Source organism: Coenobita brevimanus, chromosome 25 (assembly GCF_032717465.1).
Source record: "Coenobita brevimanus isolate Jiangsu-jjx chromosome 25, ASM3271746v2, whole genome shotgun sequence".
In the NCBI taxonomy this organism is placed as follows: Eukaryota; Metazoa; Arthropoda; class Malacostraca; order Decapoda; family Coenobitidae; genus Coenobita; species Coenobita brevimanus.
In genome coordinates, this window is record NC_136978.1 from 10,297,350 (window position 1) to 10,320,576 (window position 23,227).

At 38.7% G+C, this 23,227-nt stretch overlaps 1 protein-coding gene across 1 annotated transcript in view; it reads left to right on the forward strand.

The window, feature by feature from the left end:
- The window catches only part of Dscam1 (Down syndrome cell adhesion molecule 1), an 829,655-nt gene that overhangs the window by 609,925 nt on the left and 196,503 nt on the right, over positions 1-23,227 (forward strand). The window contains exon 16 of the mRNA XM_080267762.1: positions 16,807-17,037. Coding sequence (XP_080123888.1) covers positions 16,807-17,037 — 231 coding nt within the window. The remainder of the gene's footprint in view (positions 1-16,806; positions 17,038-23,227) is intronic.

Below are 23,227 nucleotides of genomic sequence, written 5' to 3' on the forward strand. Positions count from 1 at the left end.
CCTCATCATTCCACCATGCTGTCCCTTGCACACCCTTGCATCTCCTCCTTACTCCATAAACCGCCTCACACGCTGAGCCTATCTCTTCTGTGAATATCTTACATACGTCTTCCACCCCTTCCATCTGCTCTAGCTCTTACCTTCCCAATCTTTCTTCCACTATGCTCTTATACTCTGTCATTTTCTCACTATCTTGCAATTTCTCCTCTCTTCTCACAGGAGCTGTTTCCTCCTGTCTTCCCCTTCATCTCCTCAACCACTTTCTTTGCAGCTATACCTTGGCCATCACTAAGTGATGGTCCGAGACTCCATTCCCCCACCCTCTCCACATTCTTGCATCCAACACTTGTCTTCTCATTCGTTCATCCATACACACGTAGTCTATCATTGCCTTTCGTTCAACAAGTTCACCATCCATCCTCCTCATTACTCTCCATGTGTACCAGTGGATCATCTTATGCCGAAAGTAGGTGTTGGCTATTGCCAACCCCTTACCAGCACGGATGTCCACCAAAGCACTACCATTCCCATCTACTTCAGCTGGCACATCCCACTGACCAACCACTCCATCCACTCGTACATTCCCAACTTTGCCATTCATGTCTCCAATCAACAGCACTCTCTCGCTCATCTCAGACTTGTCCATACATGCTTCTACTCTCGCCCAAAACTCATCTTTCACTCTTGCCACTCGATCCTCTGTCGGGGCATACACACATACAATCGCCCACGCTTGTATACCTACTTTCATCCTCACCCATACAATCCTTGCACCCACTGTTCCATACTCTCTTATATTCTCCTTCCACTTCTTGCTTATCATCAGACATACTCCCTCTCATTCTCATTGACTCCCGCACATACACCTAAACCACATTCCCATTCTCTCACCCTTTCACCTTTCCATTTATTTTCAGTCAATCCACATATATCCACTTTTGCATCCTCAAGCACCTGAACAATCTCTCTCTCTTTCACTTCATCATTCACTCCTCTCACATTCCATGTTCCCACCCTAAGAATGTCCTTTGTCCATTCCTTAGTCGTCAACGTATGGTCCGTCTGGGTCTGAGGTGCTTTATTTGCTTTTTTAGTTAGTTCTTTTTACGGGGTGGGGCACTAACCCACCACCAACCCTTTTAGTCGCCTCATACGACAAGCAGGGATACTGGGGGAGTATTCTTGAAAGTACTCTTTACTCTTGTCTCCTGTATGAGACAGCTTTGGCATGTATTCAAAATGGACAGTGGGTGTTAGTGCCAAAATGGTGACATGTAGAGGTGTGTAGGAGGACTACTGGGCCTTGGGATAGGCCCTGAAACCTTTGCCCAGAGTCGGACACAGTTAAAAAAAAAAAAAAAAAAAAGTATAGTGTATTCACCATGGTGAAGATAATATTATCTGATTTGCTACATTGGCTTAAATATATGGAGGCTTACATCATCATGATTGTTGTGTAATGAGCTTTGGCAGATCTGCATAGATGTGCACATCTCATTGTCCATTAAGCATCATATTTCTTATTAAAATTTGCCCTTCAAGGTGTACTTTATTGTGAGGTATGTAGACAGTGTCCAAGTTGAGAGATTGTGTGGACCTCTTGAAATTTTTTCATTTTTCCCTGGGCAGATGGCCAGGATCTATTTTTTATTTAGGATCATGACACTTTTAACACTGGTCTGCCTGTGCAGCTGGTAAACTTTGAGACTTCTTGCAGTATTGTCATCCTAGTCACAGTTATTTTACTGATGGGTCCTTCTAACTGCAGTTTTAGAATGAAGTGCTTAACTTCTTTGCTTGCCATTTCAGTGGGTGGGAAGGGTAGTTGTAAACGTAATTCAGTGGTAATGCAAAAAATAATTGAATATAGCTTATATTACGTGACTGAATTTCTGTTGTGTATGTAATGGCTGTGTCTTCAGAGCATTAGAAAAAAAAAAGTGATGATACAGTCTTAGATTGTGCACTCCCCTCTTAGTGGACTAAAGAACTGCTCCTGTGGAAAAGACCTTGTTAAGTGTTTAATGCTTTGTGATCAGATACCCTCCTTGGTATAAACTGTATCCCTTGGATGGAATGGAATGCTTGATCTTTTGGTTGATAGCTTGTGCACTGATTTACTGGACTGCAGCTACTACACAGTAAGAATGTAAACTTGTATTTTTTTTTAATGCTTGATTCATCCCATTTTTTTTACTAGTCACATGCAGAGTAAGAGTACTGAATGACATGATTTTTATCTGCCGTATGATACAGTACACTGTTATTCTTTCAGATAGTGGTTTATCTAGTTTTCCAAGTTACTTATCTCGCTTTCCTCTGTTAGTGTCCAAAACTACCCAAAAATTTGCTCTTTTTTTCTCACTAGATACTTTTCTGTTCCTTTTATTTTAAACTTTTTTCTTTTTCCGACATTTCCTAAACACTTGTCATTGGGAAAGACCATGTACAAGAATGTGAAATTCAGTTGTAACAAGTCATTTGAGATTTCTGTGTTCAGAACCACCCTTTCTATATTTGATTTCATAGTACACTAACCATGGTTTTACTTTTATATATGAAAATATCACAAGTCAGTCATTATATCACAGTCGATATATTCTTCTATCACTTGATTCATTAACCAGTCACATCTGTGCCACGGGTACCAGCACTGACATGTGATGTAATTCATTCCACCATTGAACTGTTTTTATAAGTCACCATTACACCACACTTTAATCAGTTTAGTTTTTTGATATCCCAGGTGTGAGAGGGATGTAGAAGTTTTGATATTCCAGTTAATTGTACAGCAACTAATTTGGAGGTTCATATCCTCACTTCATTATGCAGATACGATCTATCTATATCTATATATCTATATATCTGTATATATATACACATACAGGACATCCCCACAGTACGCGAAATCCTAGTACACAAATCCCCTAGTGCGCGAGGACATATTTTTAATATTTTCCTGACCAGAGTACGCGAGTCACACCTACACAACGCGAGGCAGCAGGAAAAAACTGCCCAAAACCGGTGTTTTCCGGTGTGAACCCCGAGAGCGATACCCACCTCTTCACTATGCGCCACGCTCCGCCCACCTTGTGATGGAGAGTGATTTGCCAATGCCTAGGATTAGTCAAACCATGTGTGCCCTGAATAGGTTCAAAGAGGAATTCGAGAGCATGGAACTGTGCCAGCAATGAATGGAAGAGGTTCTGAGTTCACTAGACAGAACCTTCCACTACTACACAGAGAAGCACCATCAAGAAATTAACAGGAGGAAACAAACCCTCATCACCCGTTACATTCAGCGGCCACCACAAATTCAGGAACCTGAGGAAGCAGTGCCTTCTTCCGCAGAGCCAATTCCTGGGGAGGACTAGAGGATGAGGTGATGTCAGTCGTGTCATCAATAGACATTGAAGGATTCGTGGAGGAAGTGAGTGAGGTGGCTTGTGAAATTGTTGATGAGGAGGTTGGTGAGGCGGGTGGTGTGGCTGTTGGTGCATTGGGTGGTGCGGCGGGTGGTGCAGGGAGTGCACACTAAGTGCCTCACCCTACCTCGGAACCCCTTTTTACGTCCATCAAGCCTGTTGTCTTCTTTGATTAAGGTGAGCAGCCATATTCTTGTTATTTCAGTTGTATCTTAAGTACTTTACTGTATATGTCAGATATTTTCCCTCAGATGGGTCAAAAAGGTCACTGATAGAGGGGGGGTGCTGCCCATATGTTAATTTTCCCATTAGTTTATGTATTCCTAGTATGCGAAATCCTAGTAAGCAAGCACAGCTGCCGCCCATTTAGGCACGTACTGGGGGATGTACTGTATATACAGTATATATATAGATAGATAGATATTCTGTCTTTCTTTCCTTCATTCTTTCCTCGTTCTTCTGCCCACGGGTGACTTTACACTCCCTCTTCTGTCTTTCATTCCTTCATTCTTCCTCTTCCTTCTGCCTATGGGTGACTCTACACTGAGTGACAAGCCAAATGGTTTCCTGTACACCAGGAAACCATTTACTATGCTGGGTGGTAACCATATAACTAAATTTTGGCGCCTGGTGGTTTAGTGGGTAATTATTGTGCTCCAGTCGGATTGAGCCGGTGAAGGTTTATATCCAAGGGGTGGTTGGGGTTTATTGCTCACGTAATGCCACTCAAGGATGAGTGAGGTTGGTCACTCTCATCTTAAATGTCAGGACCAACTGCCTAGCCCCGGGCTCCTATGCTCCTCATTGGGCAACGTAGGATTGGATGATGGATGGGTGGATATATATATATATATATATATATATATACAGTATATATATATATATATATATATATATATATATATATATATATATATATAGTATATATATATATAAATATAGTATATATATATATATATATATATATATATATATATATATATATATATACTGTATATATATATATATACAGTATATATATATATATATATATATATATATATATATATATATATATATATATATATATATATATATATATATATATATATATATATATATATATATATACTGTATATATATATATACAGTATATATATATATACAGTATATATATATATATATATATATATATATATATATATATATATATATATATATATATATATATACACTCAACCCTCGGCTATCACTCCCAATTGGTCCTGCTATGGCTGCGCTATAGCCGAAACCGTAATAGCTGAATTGAAGAACTTATGGAAATAATTCTAATTGGTGCCATGATCTCAATCTTTACCCCTAAGATACCTATTTTGTACCACATATTAACATACAATAGTCCAAAAATGAGCATGTTTTATGATGTGATCATGATTCTTATAAGTACCCCTCACAGTTGATTCACTGATGTTATATTTCTTCCCCACACTTCGCTTGGTCTCTCCATTCTCTATAAGTTTCACATTTCCAGTTTATCTGCATAACTTAGGTTCTTCCTTTTCTTTACTTCCCTGCCAGGTGCTGCAGCATTATGTTGGGTGATGGTAGGGGGACAGGGAGGGGGTACGTTGGCCAAGGTCATATCATAAAAAAGGTTATTGTTCTTGCTGTCACTGTTCACGGTCTGAGGGTGCGCACTTGAATGGTTTGGCGGGCAGGAGACTCAGTCGGGCGACCAATCAGCACTTGGCTGGTGCTGACATCACACGACCAATCACGGAGTGAAGCTTTTGTTGGCTGGGCGGAGCACCGAAGCCCGGCCTTCTTGAAAATTTCGAGCATTTCCGGTGCGCGATAGCGGGCATTTAGTGCGTGATAAAGGTATTTGGGTAGTTGTTTATATAGGCGTGATAGCGAGATACGCTATAGCGGAACCCGTGATAGCCAAGGGTTGAGTGTATATATATATATATATACAGTAGAACCTCTCTCATTCGGACTATATGGGGGGAAGGGTTGTCCGAATTAGCAGATTGTCCGGACCATCAGGGTAATCTCCAGTTCATACCAAAAACTATCTACATATGGTATGTTTGTTAATTATTAACATATGTGGCATTTTTTGAGTTTTTCTTTTATTTTCACCACAGTCACTGTTTGTAACATCAAATTTTAAAGCAAACTGTCTAATTTTATCTTTGTTTTTCTTGATGTCCGACACAGTTTGTTTGGCGATACCAAACTCGTTCACGAGTTTTCCTGGAGGAACACCAGTCTCTAGATTATCCAGTATTTTCACTTTATACACAATACTTAGTGTTACATGCTTCCTTTTAACACCTTTATTCATTGCAGAAGCTACACTTGCATTAAGGGGCATGGTAAGGAGGATTAACTATTGAAATACAGTGTAAAAATATAAATGGTTGGTGAACTAGTTGATGGAACGAATGCAAGCGTGTGTTTAAACAGGCGCCCATGTTGCGACCTAGCGTGATCCGAGACTAAACAAATGACGAACGCTTTCCGCGCCGATACTGAAAATGACTTTAGAATTACTTTCAACATATTTTTGGAGCTTATTATTTTTAAATTTTGTCCGAATTAACAGAAATCCGGATCAAAGGGGTCCGGACCAAAGAGGTTCTACTGTATATATATATATATATATATATATATATATATATATATATATATATATAAAACCCATATATACTGTATATATGTGTTTGTGTGTGTGTGTTCTCAGCATTTTTGGATTGCAGCATAGAATACTGATAATTATAAAATCATGTAGAATATAAGAGTAATTAAAAGAATGGCATGCAGGACTTCACAAATTTTTTCACTGTGATGTGCATAGTTGATAGCACAAATACATTGCTGTTGTTAGAACTTGTCTTGTACATAATTTTTTTGTGCTTATTACCATGTCATCTTGCATTGTTAAGTAACTGTGGGAGCCTTAGTTTGGATTGTTTTGTATGTACTGGAATTAGACTTCAGAAATTCTTCCATGGCACAGGCATTAGAATACTATGTTTTCATTTGCCAAGAAATGGCATGCTAAGAAGATAAAAAAAAAAAAAAAAAAAAGGATTTACCTGTTACAGAAAAGCCCACGCTGCTTCCCTTCACTTTTCCCAATGAGGTACAAGCTGGGCAGTTGCTGCAGGTGGCTTGTACAGTCTTAACTGGAGATGAACCCATCACTCTACACTGGTTTAAGGACAAACAGCCCCTCATCTCATCTTCAAAGTTCATCATAAACAATGTTGTGACAAAGATGAGTCAGTTGATCTTACAAGATGTTGGCTCAGAACACTCTGGCACCTATGCTTGCCATGCCTTCAACCGAGTTGGGGAGGCAGTCATCTCGGATGTGCTCAACGTCAAGGGTACAGGACCGAATGTTGTAGCGAATGTTGTGGCTGCTAGTTTTTTTCTTTTCATTTCTTATCTTTTGTTATGTTTCCAAACCTGTTCCTTATATCAAAATGCTGCTGCTGAGAAAAGTACCCTCATGGCATGGCATAAGGTTGGTTAGCTTTTCAGTTAGGTTGGTTGGTAATTAGTAGCATCATCTCTTCCACTTTCTCATGCCTTGCTCCCTCTTACCCTTTTGGGATTCTTACAGACAGATGGTGACTGACAGAACCACATCCAGACCACTTTGTTCCCATATGCTTTTCTCACATCCTGTCCTCCTCCCTTTGTCTGTTGTTTAACACTCCTCTTCCCCATCACGTAGATATAATCATGCTCTTTCAGCATTAACATCAGTCCTAGTTTCAGGGACTTACATTGATGCCCTGTTTACATGTACTTTTAGGCCTTAAATATATCCTCAGCATCATTTCAAGAACACCACATCTCTCTCCTATGACATTTCTACTTTGCCCACAGTTATTCTGAAAAACAGTAATTTTTGTGGTGTGTAACCTAGAAAGCTCAGAAAATGAAATGTCGTCTTACCTCTTGTACAACAGATATTTTAAATATTTGCTGAACTCCTCCAACACCAAATTTAAAGACTTTGTGTGTTAAGCATATTACGTTAGTAGTTTCAGTGGTTAACAGGAATTTTTCTTCATGCCTTTTTGGTTGATTTTTAACAACATAGCTCCTCAGTTCATACAACATCATTCATTGTGTGGTATGTGTTTTGTTGAGAGGTGTATTTCCCATTCAGTATTTTAAAAATATATATACTGTATATCAAAATTTTTGATACAGCTTTAGTAGTCTTACTGGCATAACTGTATTCAACAGAGAAGCCAGAAATTCTTCCATTTGAATTTCCTGATGAAGTGCGAGGTGGTCAGCTATTGCAAGTGTCTTGTACCATCACCACTGGGGATGATCCTGTTTCTCTTCAGTGGTACAAGGATGACATTCCTATCATTTCATCCCCTAAGTTCATAATCAATAAAGTTGACTCCAAGATGAGCTTTCTGATCCTGCGTGATGTGGGATTGGATCACACAGGGACGTATACTTGCTTGGCATTCAATCCTGTTGGCCAGCAAAAGTTTTCTGCTCAACTTTGGGTTAATGGTAATAAGGCTATGGGCTTTTTGTTTTCAACTGCTGCACAGTAGTTGGCAGTTTGTTTGGTATGCAACTGCAGCATAATGTATTTTACTAACATTGCATGAAGTATCCATTCCTTCCTATTTAGGTTCCTATTATGTCTCAGTCTTCTTTAATATGAACCTTCTTGTAGAATTAGAAAGCTGAAGCATAACATAATACAGAGTGTTGTATGTGCGTGATTCGTACAAAATACTTTATTACAGAACAATAAATTACATTTAAAAAAGAATAAGTATAAATTTTGAAAGAATTCCCTAGTTCACTGCACAAGAACATAATGAAGTACCATCATGAACAGCATAAAAAAAAATGTATAGATCTGTCTCTCCAGTCCTAAAGTGCAGTATTGAATAGGAAGTGAATGGTAATGATATAGGTATTGTGCTGTTTTGCTGTAGATCAATCCCAGTCTGTCCCACAAACAGACCCATCAACCACAAGCAAGCAACTGCCACAGCAGGGCTATCTCATGCAGTGAACTGATGTTCCCTTGTAGCTGATGCACCTCACCACAAAAAGGTGCAAGGAAAAGTTTGGAGGTTTTGTTCCAGGATGGACACCACATTTGTGTCTCTCCACCCAGTGAACAGGGGCACCCTAGCAGGCTCAACTTCACCATAATTTGCTTATATGGTTACCACCCAGCATCGTAAAAGGTTTCATGGGTTACAGGAAACTTTAGGCTTGTCACTCAATATTGAGCCACCTGAAATGGAAAGACGACTAACAAAAAGTGACAAGAAGGAATGGGAGAATTAGGAAGACAGGAGGTCAAACACAGAGATAGATTGAGAAAGAGGAAGGAAAAAGTAGGCAGCACTACATCAAATGAGTGAATGATGGTCACCATCATCTACCACCAGGAATTCTGCTGTATATCAGTGTAGTGTGTTGGAGTAAAGAGGGCTTACTTGGTGCTCTGTTTTCTGTTTCAGGGGAGTGGTAAATTATAGGCACTCAGTGTGTGGTCATTTTTATTCATTCAGCACAGTGTGTTTTTTTGTAACTGTATATTCTTTACCAGTAGGGTTGAGAGAGACTGCCGAGGATTCCCCCCTCCCCCCCCCACCTTTTTTTTTTACCAGTAATGGATTCATCTTGGTACAGTAAGATTTCAGATGCCCATAAACTGTTATATTTTCCAGCAGAGAGGATGAAAAGTAACCATCTCAGTTTTGACTAAATTGAGAAGGTGGGTGTTTATTTTGCTCTGCTGACTTACTGAAAAGACAGTGTCCTCAGTAGTTTTTGAGTACTGTACTAATAACGAACTGGAATTTGGGGTTGGAAAGTTATTTGTTGCTATTGTGCTTTGCTTTGTGCAGCTTGGTTTTTACTGAGTCCCTCAGCAATCTGTAATGGTGGAGGAGACTGTTGGATGGTGCACTCTCCTAGGTAGGGAACAGTTATTCAGATTCTTCTGAAAGCATTTACTTAGGAAGAGAAAGCTGTTATTGACTTTTCTATAATATACATGGATAGGAACTTGGCCAAGTCCAAGGAGGATTCCCTGTGTTGGTCCCTGTATCTGCCTGGAGGCCCCAGGGCATCACCATTACCAGTATATTCCAGTACTTTACAGTTATGGTAGTGCAGTTGCCACGTGGCTGGTAGTACAGTATAGGCACTGGCTGAGGGTCACTTGCAGGAGGACCATGGTATTATTTCTTTAGACCACAGTTCCCTAGACTATAAAAGGTGAAAGAAGAAACGTACAGTGTAGTAGTTTCAGAATATCATGATGAATGGGTGGCATGCACACGGGAATGACCTGCTCAGTTACTATCTTTTAAGCATTGGTGCATTAAAATACTTGTGGCATAATTGAGGGTTATCTCAAATAATGCAGATACTGTATGTGTATTGCCCCAGAAAGCTGTAAGAAGAGAGTACACATTGTGCCCTGATGCCCTCACCCAAATAAAACAAGTGTTAAAACCCTGGACAAGAGGTGTATACGATTGCCACTGCCTACTGCTTACTTGTAAATAAGCTCAGAGAATTCTTAGAATACTGTAAGCTTAAGGTCTAGAATGTCATATAATGCATTCCATAAGTGCAGCACCAAGGTAAGATAGAATCAGTCTGAAAGAGGTTTGTAGCAGTCCATACATATACATGTTTCCATACTGAAACAGACAGACATGCATTTTGTAAGACAGTGTGCCATGCACACATGGTTGAGTTGTACTTCACCTGATGGCTGGTTTCCAAGCTGCATGGTCTGTGGTATTCATTTCAAATCCTCTAACTTGATAATTCCATTTGCCCCTTGGTCTGCTTGCAGGGGCTGTCCATTTCATGTTGAGGTCCAGAAAGCATTTCACCCAGCTACTCTGACACATGTTCTTTGTATGTCCAGACCACTCCAGCCTACCAGTGTACATCCCTTCACACTCAGTGCCCAGCTGTAAATATTCAGAAGTTCTCTTTTTCAGTTTAGTACTACTCACCATTCTCATTATGGTGCACTCAAATTTTCAAACATTTCCCCTTTTTCCTACCCATGTGTTGCCACCATACAACATCACACTTACACGCATGGAACAAAAAGGGTCTTTTTTTGTGGTTGGAGAGTCCTTTCATTGTTAGCAGTGGCAACAACTCTGAAAATCACCCAACCCTGCCATGATCAGTCACCCAAGAAGCAAAACTAATCAACACAAAACGTACATGAAAACTAGCTGAATGATCTTGAGAGTGTTTAAGAGCTGGGGATGTCTTGAGAGAATGGAGCACCATCATCGTTAAGGTATGGTTAAGAAGCAAGCAGTGGCAGTGGCTTTTCAGTACCAAGTTCCAGGTCTTGCCTGATACTATGAAGTTACTGGTTGAAGTTTCTTCTCACTAGTTGAGGACTAGTAAGATTCAAGTGCTTATCTTCTTATCAGATCAGATATTAGATGGTTATCGTGCATCCTCTTTGCTTACGGATAGTTTGATGGATAACAGGAAGGCTTATTTCCAGTTCAGGTACCATGGTGACCAATTAGGAATGAAAAGTGGATTTTTTATTTTTTTATTTTTTTTGGGGGGCCATACTGCTTGTGAACAGTGTTAGTACAGTGCATCATATGCAGAACAAAATTGAAAGGGATATTCAATGTGGTAAAAGTGTAAGGTTTAGATTAATACTACAGTACTGTGCCTTATTACTTCAAAATGGGTTTATGCATGAAACATTTTCTGTCCTAAACCATTTATGATTTTTTTTTTTTACAGCCATACCAGTCATCATGCCCTTTATGATCCCACCTGAAAACTTTGAAGGTGTATCTATACAAGTTTTGTGTACATTGTTGTCTGGTGATGACCCCGTGACTCTGTACTGGCTTAAGGACAATGTTGGTGTGGATTCAGACATGTTACCAGGTGTGACCATAAGTTCTGTAGGATCTCGATCCTCACTCTTAGTCATACCCAGCGTTGGTAAACAACACTCGGGCATCTACACCTGTGTAGCCTCAAATATGGCTGGACAGGCAAACTACAGCACCACACTCAATGTCCTTGGTATATTGGCATCAGTGTTGTTACTGATATTAAATTTTTCAGTTGCGTTTCTGTGTTATGAAGTAACATTTTGCCTGTATAGTATATCTGTTATCAATGATGCAGAAATATAGGAATGAATGTGGAAAAAAGCAGAAACATATAATGGTTGTAAGTGGAAGGAGGCTTGCAAATGGAAGAGAAGCTAATGAATGGGAATCATGAGAGCAGAGTGGTGGTAGACATGATTGAGTGTGTTAGTGCATGAAGGAAGAATGTGGTGCATAAGAATGAGACAATGGCAAAAGTGAAAAGCACTGTGAAAAGGTTAAAAGAATGAGGAGGCAACAGGTTTTTAAGAGGCATATGCAGAAGTGATATTTTGTGGAGAGAGTGCAGTGACCTGTTTATATACAGGAAAAATTCTGTGATGGCACATGTAAAACAAGTTAAGGGTAACTAAAATGAGCACAAAAACTACTGTGGAGTTATTCAGCCAGGTATTGTAGGAAAGGTATACTGTATGGTGATAAGTGATAAAGTAAGGCACAGATCTGAATGTTTGGTGAACTGAAATATAAGGTGGTTATGGGTGTGGCAGGTGATGTGTGGATTAGACATTTGCAGTAAGGGAGCTAGTAAAGAAAATATGTAAGAAAGACTGTACTATATTTATGACACTTATGGATCTGGAAGAAGTATATGATATGGTGAAGAGGGAGGAATTATGGAAGGTGAAATGTGTGGTGTTGTATAGTATGAAAGGAAAAACTTAATTGCTGTAAAGAGACTTTATGATGGTGGAAGAGTATGTGTAAGGGTAGATGGATCTTGAATTATATGGTTCATCATCATTGTTGGAATGGAACAAAGATATGTAATGTCCCCAAATATGAGTGGAGACAAAACAAAGCTGAGGACAAAAGGAGTGACCTTGGTTATAAGTGGTAACTGATGATATACCACAAATGTGGTGTATGCAGATTAGTGAATGGGATCTGTGCAGATTGGTTTAGAGGTTCATTATGTCTGTAATCATGTAGTGAAAGAGGTTAAGTACCCTGATTCACTGATAAAGAGAAGTAATTATATAAAGGAAGGTAGAGTAAATTAGGGAGGTACAGTGACTGGTTCTTTGTATGCTGAGGAATTCCCACATTAGTGTATGGATGTGAGACTTCAATATGGCTTAAGTAGGAGGAGTCAGTGGAAATGGTACCGTTAAGGAGTAGCAATGTATGGGTTACATGTATTGTACTGTATATGATAAGAAATTCAGAGATTGGTGAAAGAGAGTGAAGAAAGTTATTGAGCAAAGGATAGAAGAGCATATACTTTTAAGTGTATGGTCATGTAGAGAGGATGGGAATAAATAAGATGGTGAGAAAGTAAGTGATCTAGAAGGTGGAAGACCAAGAAGATGGTAGGATAGTGTGAGAGACTGTGTTAGGAAACAGCATATGGAATTTGGGGATGCAAAACTCTTGACCAAGAAGAGAAATAACTGTATGAAGTGAGTATGGAGATACCAATAAGGGTTGCATCCCTTATTTAACTTGGCTATCAGTGGAATGGCATTGTTGTAGGGATGTTATGAAGTACTGTATGTAAAAATTATTGGATGGTTGGCTGTGAAGTGGAGTTGAGAATGTCAGAGATTTAAATGCTGAATGACTGTGTGAGTGATCCATTTCATTGTTCTTTTCTTGATTCTATCCACCCCATTTATTGCTGGGGTTAGGATGATGGTGATGATGATTGTTGTTGCTTTATTGCTAGCAGATCTTTTCCCTCCATTTTTTCTTAATGCAGCTTTCCAAATCTGTCCCTCATGCCCACTACAGTACATACTTTACAGCCATTACACAGTGATAGAAGTTTTGACTCTCCAAGCTGAGGAAGCCATGGTTAGAAGTTGTGTGTGTCACTTATGATGCATAATAGAAATGTGTACACTTCATAGTTGAGGTGCTGATGAGGAACCTACACATGGTGGTGCTGTACACCATGGGTGGGACAGCTGCAGAATCCACCCAGGAGCCTGGTCTTCTCATATTTCCTTGCACCTTAACCTTGGTTAGGTGCTGTCTACCACAAGGGGACACTGGATCCCTGCACAGTGTATGCTCTGCACAGCACTGTACCTGTAGGACAGTCCCACAGAAGCAGTTATTTACTTGTGATTGACAGGTGTGATCTGCCAAGTAGACCAGGGTTAAGCATCAATGACAGCAACATAATACTGTAGCTGAACTGAAACATTTGAAGTATTGAGTGATGAGTCACTGGATGTGTGACCCATTTCATAGAGCATTCTGTTTATAGTTTTCTTATTTTTGCTTTTCCTTTTCCACTTCTTGATCCTATCTATTTCATTTATTAGAGGAAAAGAGGATTAGGATGATGATGTTGAGAATGATGAACCCAAACGGTAATATGATCTTATCTGTGACATTGAAGAACCCAAACAGTACTATGATCTTATCTTTGATGTTGAAGAACAGCAGCTCATATTACAGTATATTACACTAATATTCTTTACTGTATTACTTCTCTTTGTATCGTATTGGTATTGAGGACTTTAAACCAGATAGTTTTGAAGTGCGTCAGTTGGCGCCACTAAGTATTGTGGAATTCAAGGTTAATTATGAAACTGTATAATGATGTGCAAGTCGGGTGTATGCACATAGTGATATTTTGCATATGAAATTCATAACTCATAGTACTGAACTATATTTTTTGACAAAATGGAAGTGTGTGATATGAATGCATGTGGTAAAATGTGAATTAGTAATGGGCTGTAGTATTGTGCCATTCTTTACAGTAATACATTACAGGTAGTATCTCAATTTTTTGAAGGTTCATCTTGAAGGTATTACTGAATTGTGTAACAGCAAAATGATGACTTTAGTTTGCTTCTTAATATACAGTATATTTTGCATTATGCGTTTCTTTGACTGATTGCCTGCTTCCATTGAGTGCCATAATAAGGACACCAGGAGATTAATTGTTGTAGTAATTGCTAAGATTTGTTGATTATGCCTCTGCTGTACATATCACATCTAAAGGAGTGGTGTATATGGTACTGTTTGTTTCAATCAGTCCCACCTCGCATCATCCCCTTCCACTTTGAGGAACACATTCGTGCTGGAAGTTTAGTTCAAGTCATCTGCGTTGTTGGGGAGGGAGATTCTCCCATCGATATCCGCTGGACCCTTCATGGGGAAGAAGTACGGCCCAAGCTTGGCATCTTCACTCAGCGTGTCGGGGAGAGAACTTCTATATTGAGCATAGACCGAGTGGGCTCAGAGCACCGGGGATCCTACACTTGCCTGGCCAGTAACCATGCTGGCCGCACCAACCACACCGAGACTCTTTGGGTCAATGGTATGCCAGCCACTGATGGCAATAACAATGCCAGTCTGGTGTATTAGCCAACACACTTGCTGTCTGTATAAGGAAATGCACTTTTTAGTTATGCCTACATCATTGTTTATATTAAATAGTTATATAATTCTGGCAAGAATTTTCACATGAATAATTTGTATAAATGTTGAAGAAGTGATAACTTATTGCATAAGCATATAGTGGTGCATCGTATGTTGTAGATGTTTATACTGTATTACTATACGAGAATTCAGGTTTTGAGAGGAAGTAGAAATCAGTTGTAGGTATAGTACTTCAGAACACTTAATAGTTGTATAAGTGTGTCACAGGTGGATTTCTGTGCAGTAGTATAACAAAAATGTAAAAGAGTATAGCTGTCAGTATGCCATTGCTGACATTCTTTATGCTCTTGATAAACTGTGGTTAAATATAAATGAAGCTGACTCTAAACACTTGCTTCAGTAACATATTTTCATTTTTAATTTACAAATTGGGAAAAATTGGTCAGTAGAACAGAATTCTATCACATTAAAAGTATGCATAGCTAAGTGCATTTCCAATTGGAGAACAGTAAATTTTACCGAAATTTGTAACGATGTATTTACTAATAATGTTATCATTTGCAAGTGGATAACATGTTCCTGGATGTATGAGTTGCAAAATTGCATAGCCATCTATATAAACTGGGCCACTGTTGATCTTGTTGCTGTATAGAGTAAAACAGCATGATCCTCTTCTAGTGTTGTAGATATTTCCTGCTGCTTTTCCTTGAGTTCTTGTGGTATGCTCCAGCTCCTACCCTGCAACACCTTATGTCTCACTCATATGCTCCATTTCCCTGAAAAAAAATATATATATATTTGGACATTAGGGTACACACACTTAACAAAACACAGATGATTTATATTTGATGCAGTTAATATTTTTGGCAGCTTCTATGACCTCCTATAATGGAGTTTTCTTGGCTGAAAAGTATCCTAAATGCTTTATCCATACAGTCCTCTTTTCTCCTCTTATTTCTTTTAGCTTCTTACATTATTTACAGTGTATTTTCACATGAACCCCTCCAGTTTTACAGGCCTTATTCCCCAACCTGACCCCAGCATTATTCTTGTATATCATTGCTTATTTATGGCTATTTGTTTTGTTTGAGATCTTATTCTGTTTGAAGTGCTGTTATAGTTTTCCTCTGAGTGCGAATTATACATTCAGCGAGCAGCAGTCGAGAGTTGTTATGCCTCTACACTACAGTATATACGCTAAGTCCTCATTATGTCTGGGAATCTCCTTTCAATCCCCCTCATTGTGAAAAACCCCCAAAGGTGAAAAATATTATATGAGGTTAGCAAGAAGTAGATATGAAAAGGTGTCATGAAGGGGTTAATGAAGATTGTATCAAACCCTTTCAATATGAGATCTGTCCAAAGTTGAACTACTGTATACAGTATTGTCTGGGGTAGCAAGAAGGAAAGACAGTATGCAGAGCATTGTTGTAACGGAGGAGTTCATTTCACCTTGGAAATAAATATCATGTACACTGTTTTTGCTTGTATAAATAATTCAGCATAGAGGGTAATCATGGAGTGGACTTTTTTTTTTTTATTGCACGGTGGTATTGGGATAATGATATATTTATGAGCTCTGAAATTGGTTTAAGAGCTTATCGATATTTCCATTTTTCATTTTGTATTTTAATGAGGCACAGCAGCTGTTTTTTATTTGATTTTGAGCTTCCTGAAAACTATTTATGATTTTTTTTTTTTTTTTTTTTTTTTTTTTTTTTTTGCAAGTGGCATATATTTTGGGAAATTTGCTCTTGCAGTTTTATCATCTCCAGCATTCTTAATTTTGTTTCTTAAATACTGACTTTCAGAGCCACCTCAGATTCGAGAATTTCACTTTGAGCCAGAGTTATTGTCTGGCTCAGACACTCAGCTGCAATGCTATGTCATTCAGGGTGACCCTCCTCTGCATATATCCTGGTATTTTCATGGCCAGGAAGTTTCTCAGGTCATGGGGATAAGGACCATGAAACTTGGGCAAAAGTCTAATATACTGAGTATTGACCATGTGACCCATGACCATGCCGGGGAGTACACATGTGTAGCATCAAACCGTGCTGGTGAGACCCGCTACAGTGCCAGCCTCACTGTTTACGGTAACCATTGCTCATGTTTACCTGTTGACCCCATGAGCAGAGGCTGGACAACACAATTTTGTTGCTAGATTCATTCAATTCACCAAGACTTCTACTGTATTTATGAATGTATGTAAGACTTAAATGTTGGCAAGGTTATAATAGTTTAATTGCCAGACTGCAATAGCTTACACACATTCAGATTTAAGGTTCAAGCTTTAGTAGGTTGGATGGATCTGGAAGTATTGTGAAGTTGTCCGTTCTCTTATACTTGAGAGGGTCATGTGTTTTTTCTTGGCATGGAGACTAGTTGTACCATATAGTGACATAGCAAGAGGCCGTCCATATGGATGTTGTTATTTATTTATTTTTATTTTTTCCATTGCTTCATGAATTTGATGCACTTTTCAAGTGCATGTTATTCCCCCCCCCCTCTTCTCCAGTTATCCCTGTTTGCACAAGATAATACTGGACAGTTAATATTTTCTAAATACAGTAGAAAACTTACCTGCATTATGAACATTAATGATAATTACAACGAATGAATATAATGATACCTTTGAAAACTTTTACTGGATTGTTATCAGATTCAGTCCTTAGTGGCTCACTAGTGACATGGGATCTTTATCTTTTAAATCTCTGATGTAATTTGCAGAGCCTCCAATCATTCGGCCATTCTCATTTGAAGGAGAGATTGTGTCTGGGAAGGACACTCAGATAGTTTGCTATGTCAGTGATGGTGACAGTCCCCTTGACATCCATTGGCAGTTCCAAGGGCAGGATGTTTTGCACTATATGGGTGTCAATACAGTCAAACTGGGAGCTCGGTCCAGCATTCTCTCCATTGAACATGTAACACACGAACATTCTGGTGAATATACCTGTACTGCCACTAATGCTGCTGGGAAGGACAAAGTCTCAGCTGAACTCAGGGTCCATGGTACATCTAGCTCAGTTGTGTTATTGGTGGATTATTGTACAGTTGTTTTAAGTTATTGGCACCAGTTCCTTAGCTGTTTGAGTTTCTGTAGTTTCACCCTCCACCATAAGAATCCACATGTATTTCAGCATGGAAAGTGCACCTCCTGTGTGACTGAAAGATACAAAATTCCACGTATTATCATTGTTCTCATTTTTCATTGTTGTCTGGCTGTATAAGTGAATCATTTGAAGATCAGAATAGATCAATTTCACCTCTGAAGCTGAAAATATATTAGGGGATTATGAGGTACAGGTGTTTGTCAAACACTCTTAAGTATTCTGTATTGATCCAGGGTGAAGCTTATTATTGATTTGATGAAATGCTATATGAAATTGCAGTACAGTTTAGGCAAGGTAAGATTTGAATACACTAGTTTAGGTTAGAGTTGACAGTACTTCTCCTTAAGTTGGGAGTAAGTTGTCTGAAACAGTGTCAGCAGTCATTTAATGGGCAAAGAGTACATGGATAAATGTAAGAAATTAATAAAAAATATATGTATTCATGAATGCTGTAATGAACAAAATGTAGTTCATTATCTAGAACATATCCTGGAATATTGCATTTTAATTTTCAGAACTTCCCTTAATTATGCCAGTGACTTTTGGAGAGTTTGATGTATATGAAGGTGACTCAGTGCAGGCCAGTTGTATGGTACGGAAAGGTGACCTGCCTATGACGTTTACTTGGCGTTTTCGAGGTACCTTAGTGAGTCCGTCCCAGGAAGTGAAGATTGTTAACCTTGGTCCAAGGAACAGTTTGCTGTCAGTTAGTAATGTGGAAGCGCACCATCAGGGGGTGTATGTGTGCCAGGTTACCAATGCTGCCGGAACTGCCCAGTATGCCACAGAGCTCAAAGTTAATGGTACTGGCTTCATGTTAGGGTATGAGAGTACATATATAGAGAAAAGCTTAGTTATGTCCTATAGATGATTTTGCAACCTGAGCCTGTTTGTCATGCTTATGTTGTACTTTGTAGTACCCCTTCTTAAAATTCATTAGCATAATTAGTTTCATCGTGATTGCTGCCAGACCCATATATTCTGAGTTATGCAGTGTCAGTATTTCAATTATTTTTAAGTCATAATAGCTTGTATGTGCAATATATTTCAGAAATGTTAAAATCCCTGCAGTTCAGTTATTCTTGCTCCTTGGAACTTGCTTATAATCAACCATTATACCGTAACATTGCAGTGAATGATCAAGTATGGTATGAAATATTCAGTATTACTGCAGCAGATACTGTATGAGTACAGTGTCACAGAATGTCAAGTGCATGTACTGTACTACAACAATTCAGTAATTGCTGTATGTCGGTGCTGTACAGTACGATGTATAGCTTCATATACGTTCATTAACAATAATTTTTCAGTTATAAGCTGCTCTCTCTGTTCCTTTATGAAGCTGTATAGTGTTACAGGTGTGCTGATCAGGACTAGATTTTGTTGCAGAAGCTCCCCAACTAATTCCCAGAGATTTTGGGAAATCATCATTCTTAGAGGGAGAGTTGGCCCAAGCCACATGTGTACTGCTTAAATGAGACTGCACGATAATCATTCATGTGGATGTTGGAAGGGCTGCAAAAAATAATCCCATATGATTTTTACAATTGAAATGTGGGTGGTGGAATACGCCTTTTGAGTATAGATCCCATTCAAGCCCATCAGCAGGGGGTCTACACATATGCTGCCTCTAACAGTGCAGGCACATCAAGTTCAGACCATGCTGGTACAAAGATAATCTGTCAGGAAGTCTTTAGTGTGGGCTGCATGACTTCTACTTATCAAGGAAATGTTTTTTTTTACTTTGGAATTGTGAATAGTTCAAGCTTGCCTCCCTATTCCTCTTGCACAGTAATTAGAGTGTTATCAGAGGTGTTTCTCACCAAGGATAGGTAAATAAAGAAAGTGCCATCTTCATTACAGAGACTCCAGACTTATTGCCAATTGAATTTGGCTCAGTGACATTTTATGAGGGCGACATAGCTCAGGCCAGCTGTAGGCTGCGTAAAGGGGATCGACCTATTCGTTTTAGCTGGCAGTTCAATGGTGTGGAAATAATTAACACTGAAGATACCATGATTAGCAGCTTAGGGAGAACAACCAGTGTGCTAACACTAGATCCTGTGAAGGCGCATCACCAAGGCAACTACAGCTGTAGTGCAACAAATGATGCTGGTGTGACAAAAGTAGAGGCAACTATCATAGTTAACGGTATGAATTTAATTATGACTGAGAATGTGGGATATTGGTGCTACAGTAGTCAAGATTGCAATAAACCAGTACTGTACTGTTATTATTGCACAAGAAGTTTATGAACTTCTCCCTGTGACCTTGTACTATTATTTCACTTCATACAATATATGTAGATTCTGTACAAGCCTGTAGACTGCAACTCTACTGTACAGTATATGAATTGTTGCCATTTACTGTATACTTCTTATATAGTATGGTATACAGAAGTTGAATTTTTTCGTGATTGTAGAGAGCTGTAATTCTGATAAATTCAGTGTCACAAATATTTTGCATGATTGAAAAGAGATTTTCACTGCGGTAAATATTTCTTAATAACTGTATCAGTAAAATCATTCTTTGGTTTAGTAAAGCAGACACTTCATGCATCTATGCAGCACTGTACTTTCAGACTCCTTAGTCACTTTGATATAATTGTAATGTGCACAAGAACTTATCTTCATTTGTTATATGAATTTTTGGAGTTCGGGCTTTATATTATGGGATCAAATGTTTTTCATCGGAGCCTTTGTTGCAGATCAGGTAACAGAAGCACTATATCTTTTCATAGGCAGCACTGTAGTACTGTGCAGTGCAATGTAGGCAATCATCCAGATGACTTTGCAAGTGGAGTTGAAATTAGAGGTTTACAGAAAATATTTCCATTTACCTTGCAGAACCACCTCAGATTTTACCAATAGACTTTGGCTCAGAAGCTTTTTATGAGGGGGACTTGGCCCAAGCTAACTGTGTCCTACGTAAAGGCGACCCTCCTTTGGTGATCACATGGCTGTTCAATGGTGTAGCACTTGTTAGCACTGATGACACTCAGATCATTGGAGTGGGTGCAAGGACCAGCATCTTGACTTTAGATCCAGTTCAAGCTCACCATCAGGGCAGCTATGTCTGTGTGGCCCAGAATGCTGCAGGGGCAGCACAAGTAGAGGCAAACCTGATTGTCAATGGTACTCAAAAGGAGTTTGTGGAATGGGTGATTATATTGGTACTAACTTCATTTATTACCATATGTGAAGTGGCTTTTGGATGGCTAATCAGGCTTTTTTTTTTTTCCCCTCTCCCTGTTCCTCCAAGGAAGGAATTTGTCTCATAATTGCAACACAAATGCACATTAGATAATTGCAGATACTGTATTATTAGCTGTATCCAGCCAAAAGGAACAAAAAAATTATTGTGTAGGCAACATTCAGAATTTCAAAAAGCAGAATAAATTGTTCACAAATAAGTGGTAGGTAAATAAAGTTTTTTGCTTTTTACTGCATACTGTATGTTTCATTAAAAAAAGGATTACCATGTCATTGCCTGTTAGTAGGGTAATAATATTCAGTAAACTAACAGAACTAATGCCCAAGCTTGAAGAGATTTCTTCATATAGAAACTCAGTACTTTTTTCCACAGAAATAATTAAGCTTGTTAAAACGGTCTTTCCTTGTTATTTTCCTTACAGAACATCCCCAGTTGATTCCAATTGATTTTGGTGAATCTGTCTTTTATGAAGGAGATTTCGCTCAAGCAAACTGTGTGCTTCAGAAGGGCGACCGCCCAGTAAATTTTACCTGGATCTTCAATGGGATGAATCTTCACTCTGGTGATGGAGTGCAGATAGATTATATTGGGAAATCAAGCATTCTGACTCTTGACCCTGTTCGAGGCATTCACCAGGGCTCGTACACTTGCCAGGCAACAAACTTAGCAGGCCAGGAACAAGTTTCAGCCACTTTGGTTGTAAATGGTACTTTATAGTTTATGTATATTCCCAGTTCTAACACATCTGGTGATGGATCCTTACACATACAGTTTACCCAGTACTGTATATGTAAATATATACTGTATGTATATACACAGTATGGGGTATTATAAATTGTCTACAGTTTCATTCCGCTTAAAGTAGAAACCCTCAAGCTCGGGCTTATGAAGCCCTGTAATACACAATCCAATATTCAGTACAGAAAAAAAAATAAATAAATAAATAATAGTACCATAATGAACTGTATATAAATGACTTGGTCATCCTTGCCATGTCTCCGTCGTGCTTTTCAAAAAGTTAATTTGAAGTGTATAGAAATTGGTCTTCAGAGAAAGAAGAAAAGGTATTTGTATTGCTTGTAGCAAATGAAGGTTAGGGGCATAGAGGCTCAGGTAGTATTAAATTATTTAGTGGTTACAGCTAAGGTTTTCTGAAAGTTGCAGGTATTTTATGTTAATGCTTATTTGATTATTGCAGTGATCAGTTTGCTTTTCTTGTTTAGTGTTGGAAGTATACCAGAACAGTACGGTAATACATTCTATACTGTACAGTGTATGCCCTTAGATGAAATACATTTTGTGTGTGTGTGTGTGTGTGTGTGTGTGTGTGACATGTATGTTCAAAACAGTGTGAATGAACTTCATCAACTCATCAGGACACATATAATGATACTAGTGTAGTTAGAGCCCATTACTCTCTGAGAAACTAGGGATAACGAACCATAATGAAAGAGACAGAGTTTCGGTTCAAGTATAGTAGGATTGATAAGACAGTAAAGTCCTTTAATTTTTTATCTGAGTATTAAGGATGTTGCCCATTGTATAGTTTCCTCTAAATTGCAATGAGCCATTTTAGGAAAGATTAAGAGTGAGCATACTGTCATGGGTGGGGTGAGAAGAGGATTAAAGTTTTGATAACGTAGTATGAATAGAAAGAAATGTAGTTTGAGTGGATAGTTGGTTAGTCTTGTCATGTCCTAAGGATTAAAAAACTGAAAGTGGTAATGATTTAGACTTAGATGGGAACTCAGTGACTTTATTGGCATAATGGCACCTTTTTCTGCTATTCTTATAGCTGTGAGATTATTATACCTAGGAAAGAGCTCTTATAGCACAAGGGTTAATGGAGGTTGTTTTTCATCCCTTCATAATTAAGCCTTGGAATGATCCTCATAGGGAAAAGGTTATTGGAGTTTATTTTTGATCCCATAAATTAAAGAGGTCAACAACGAAGTAG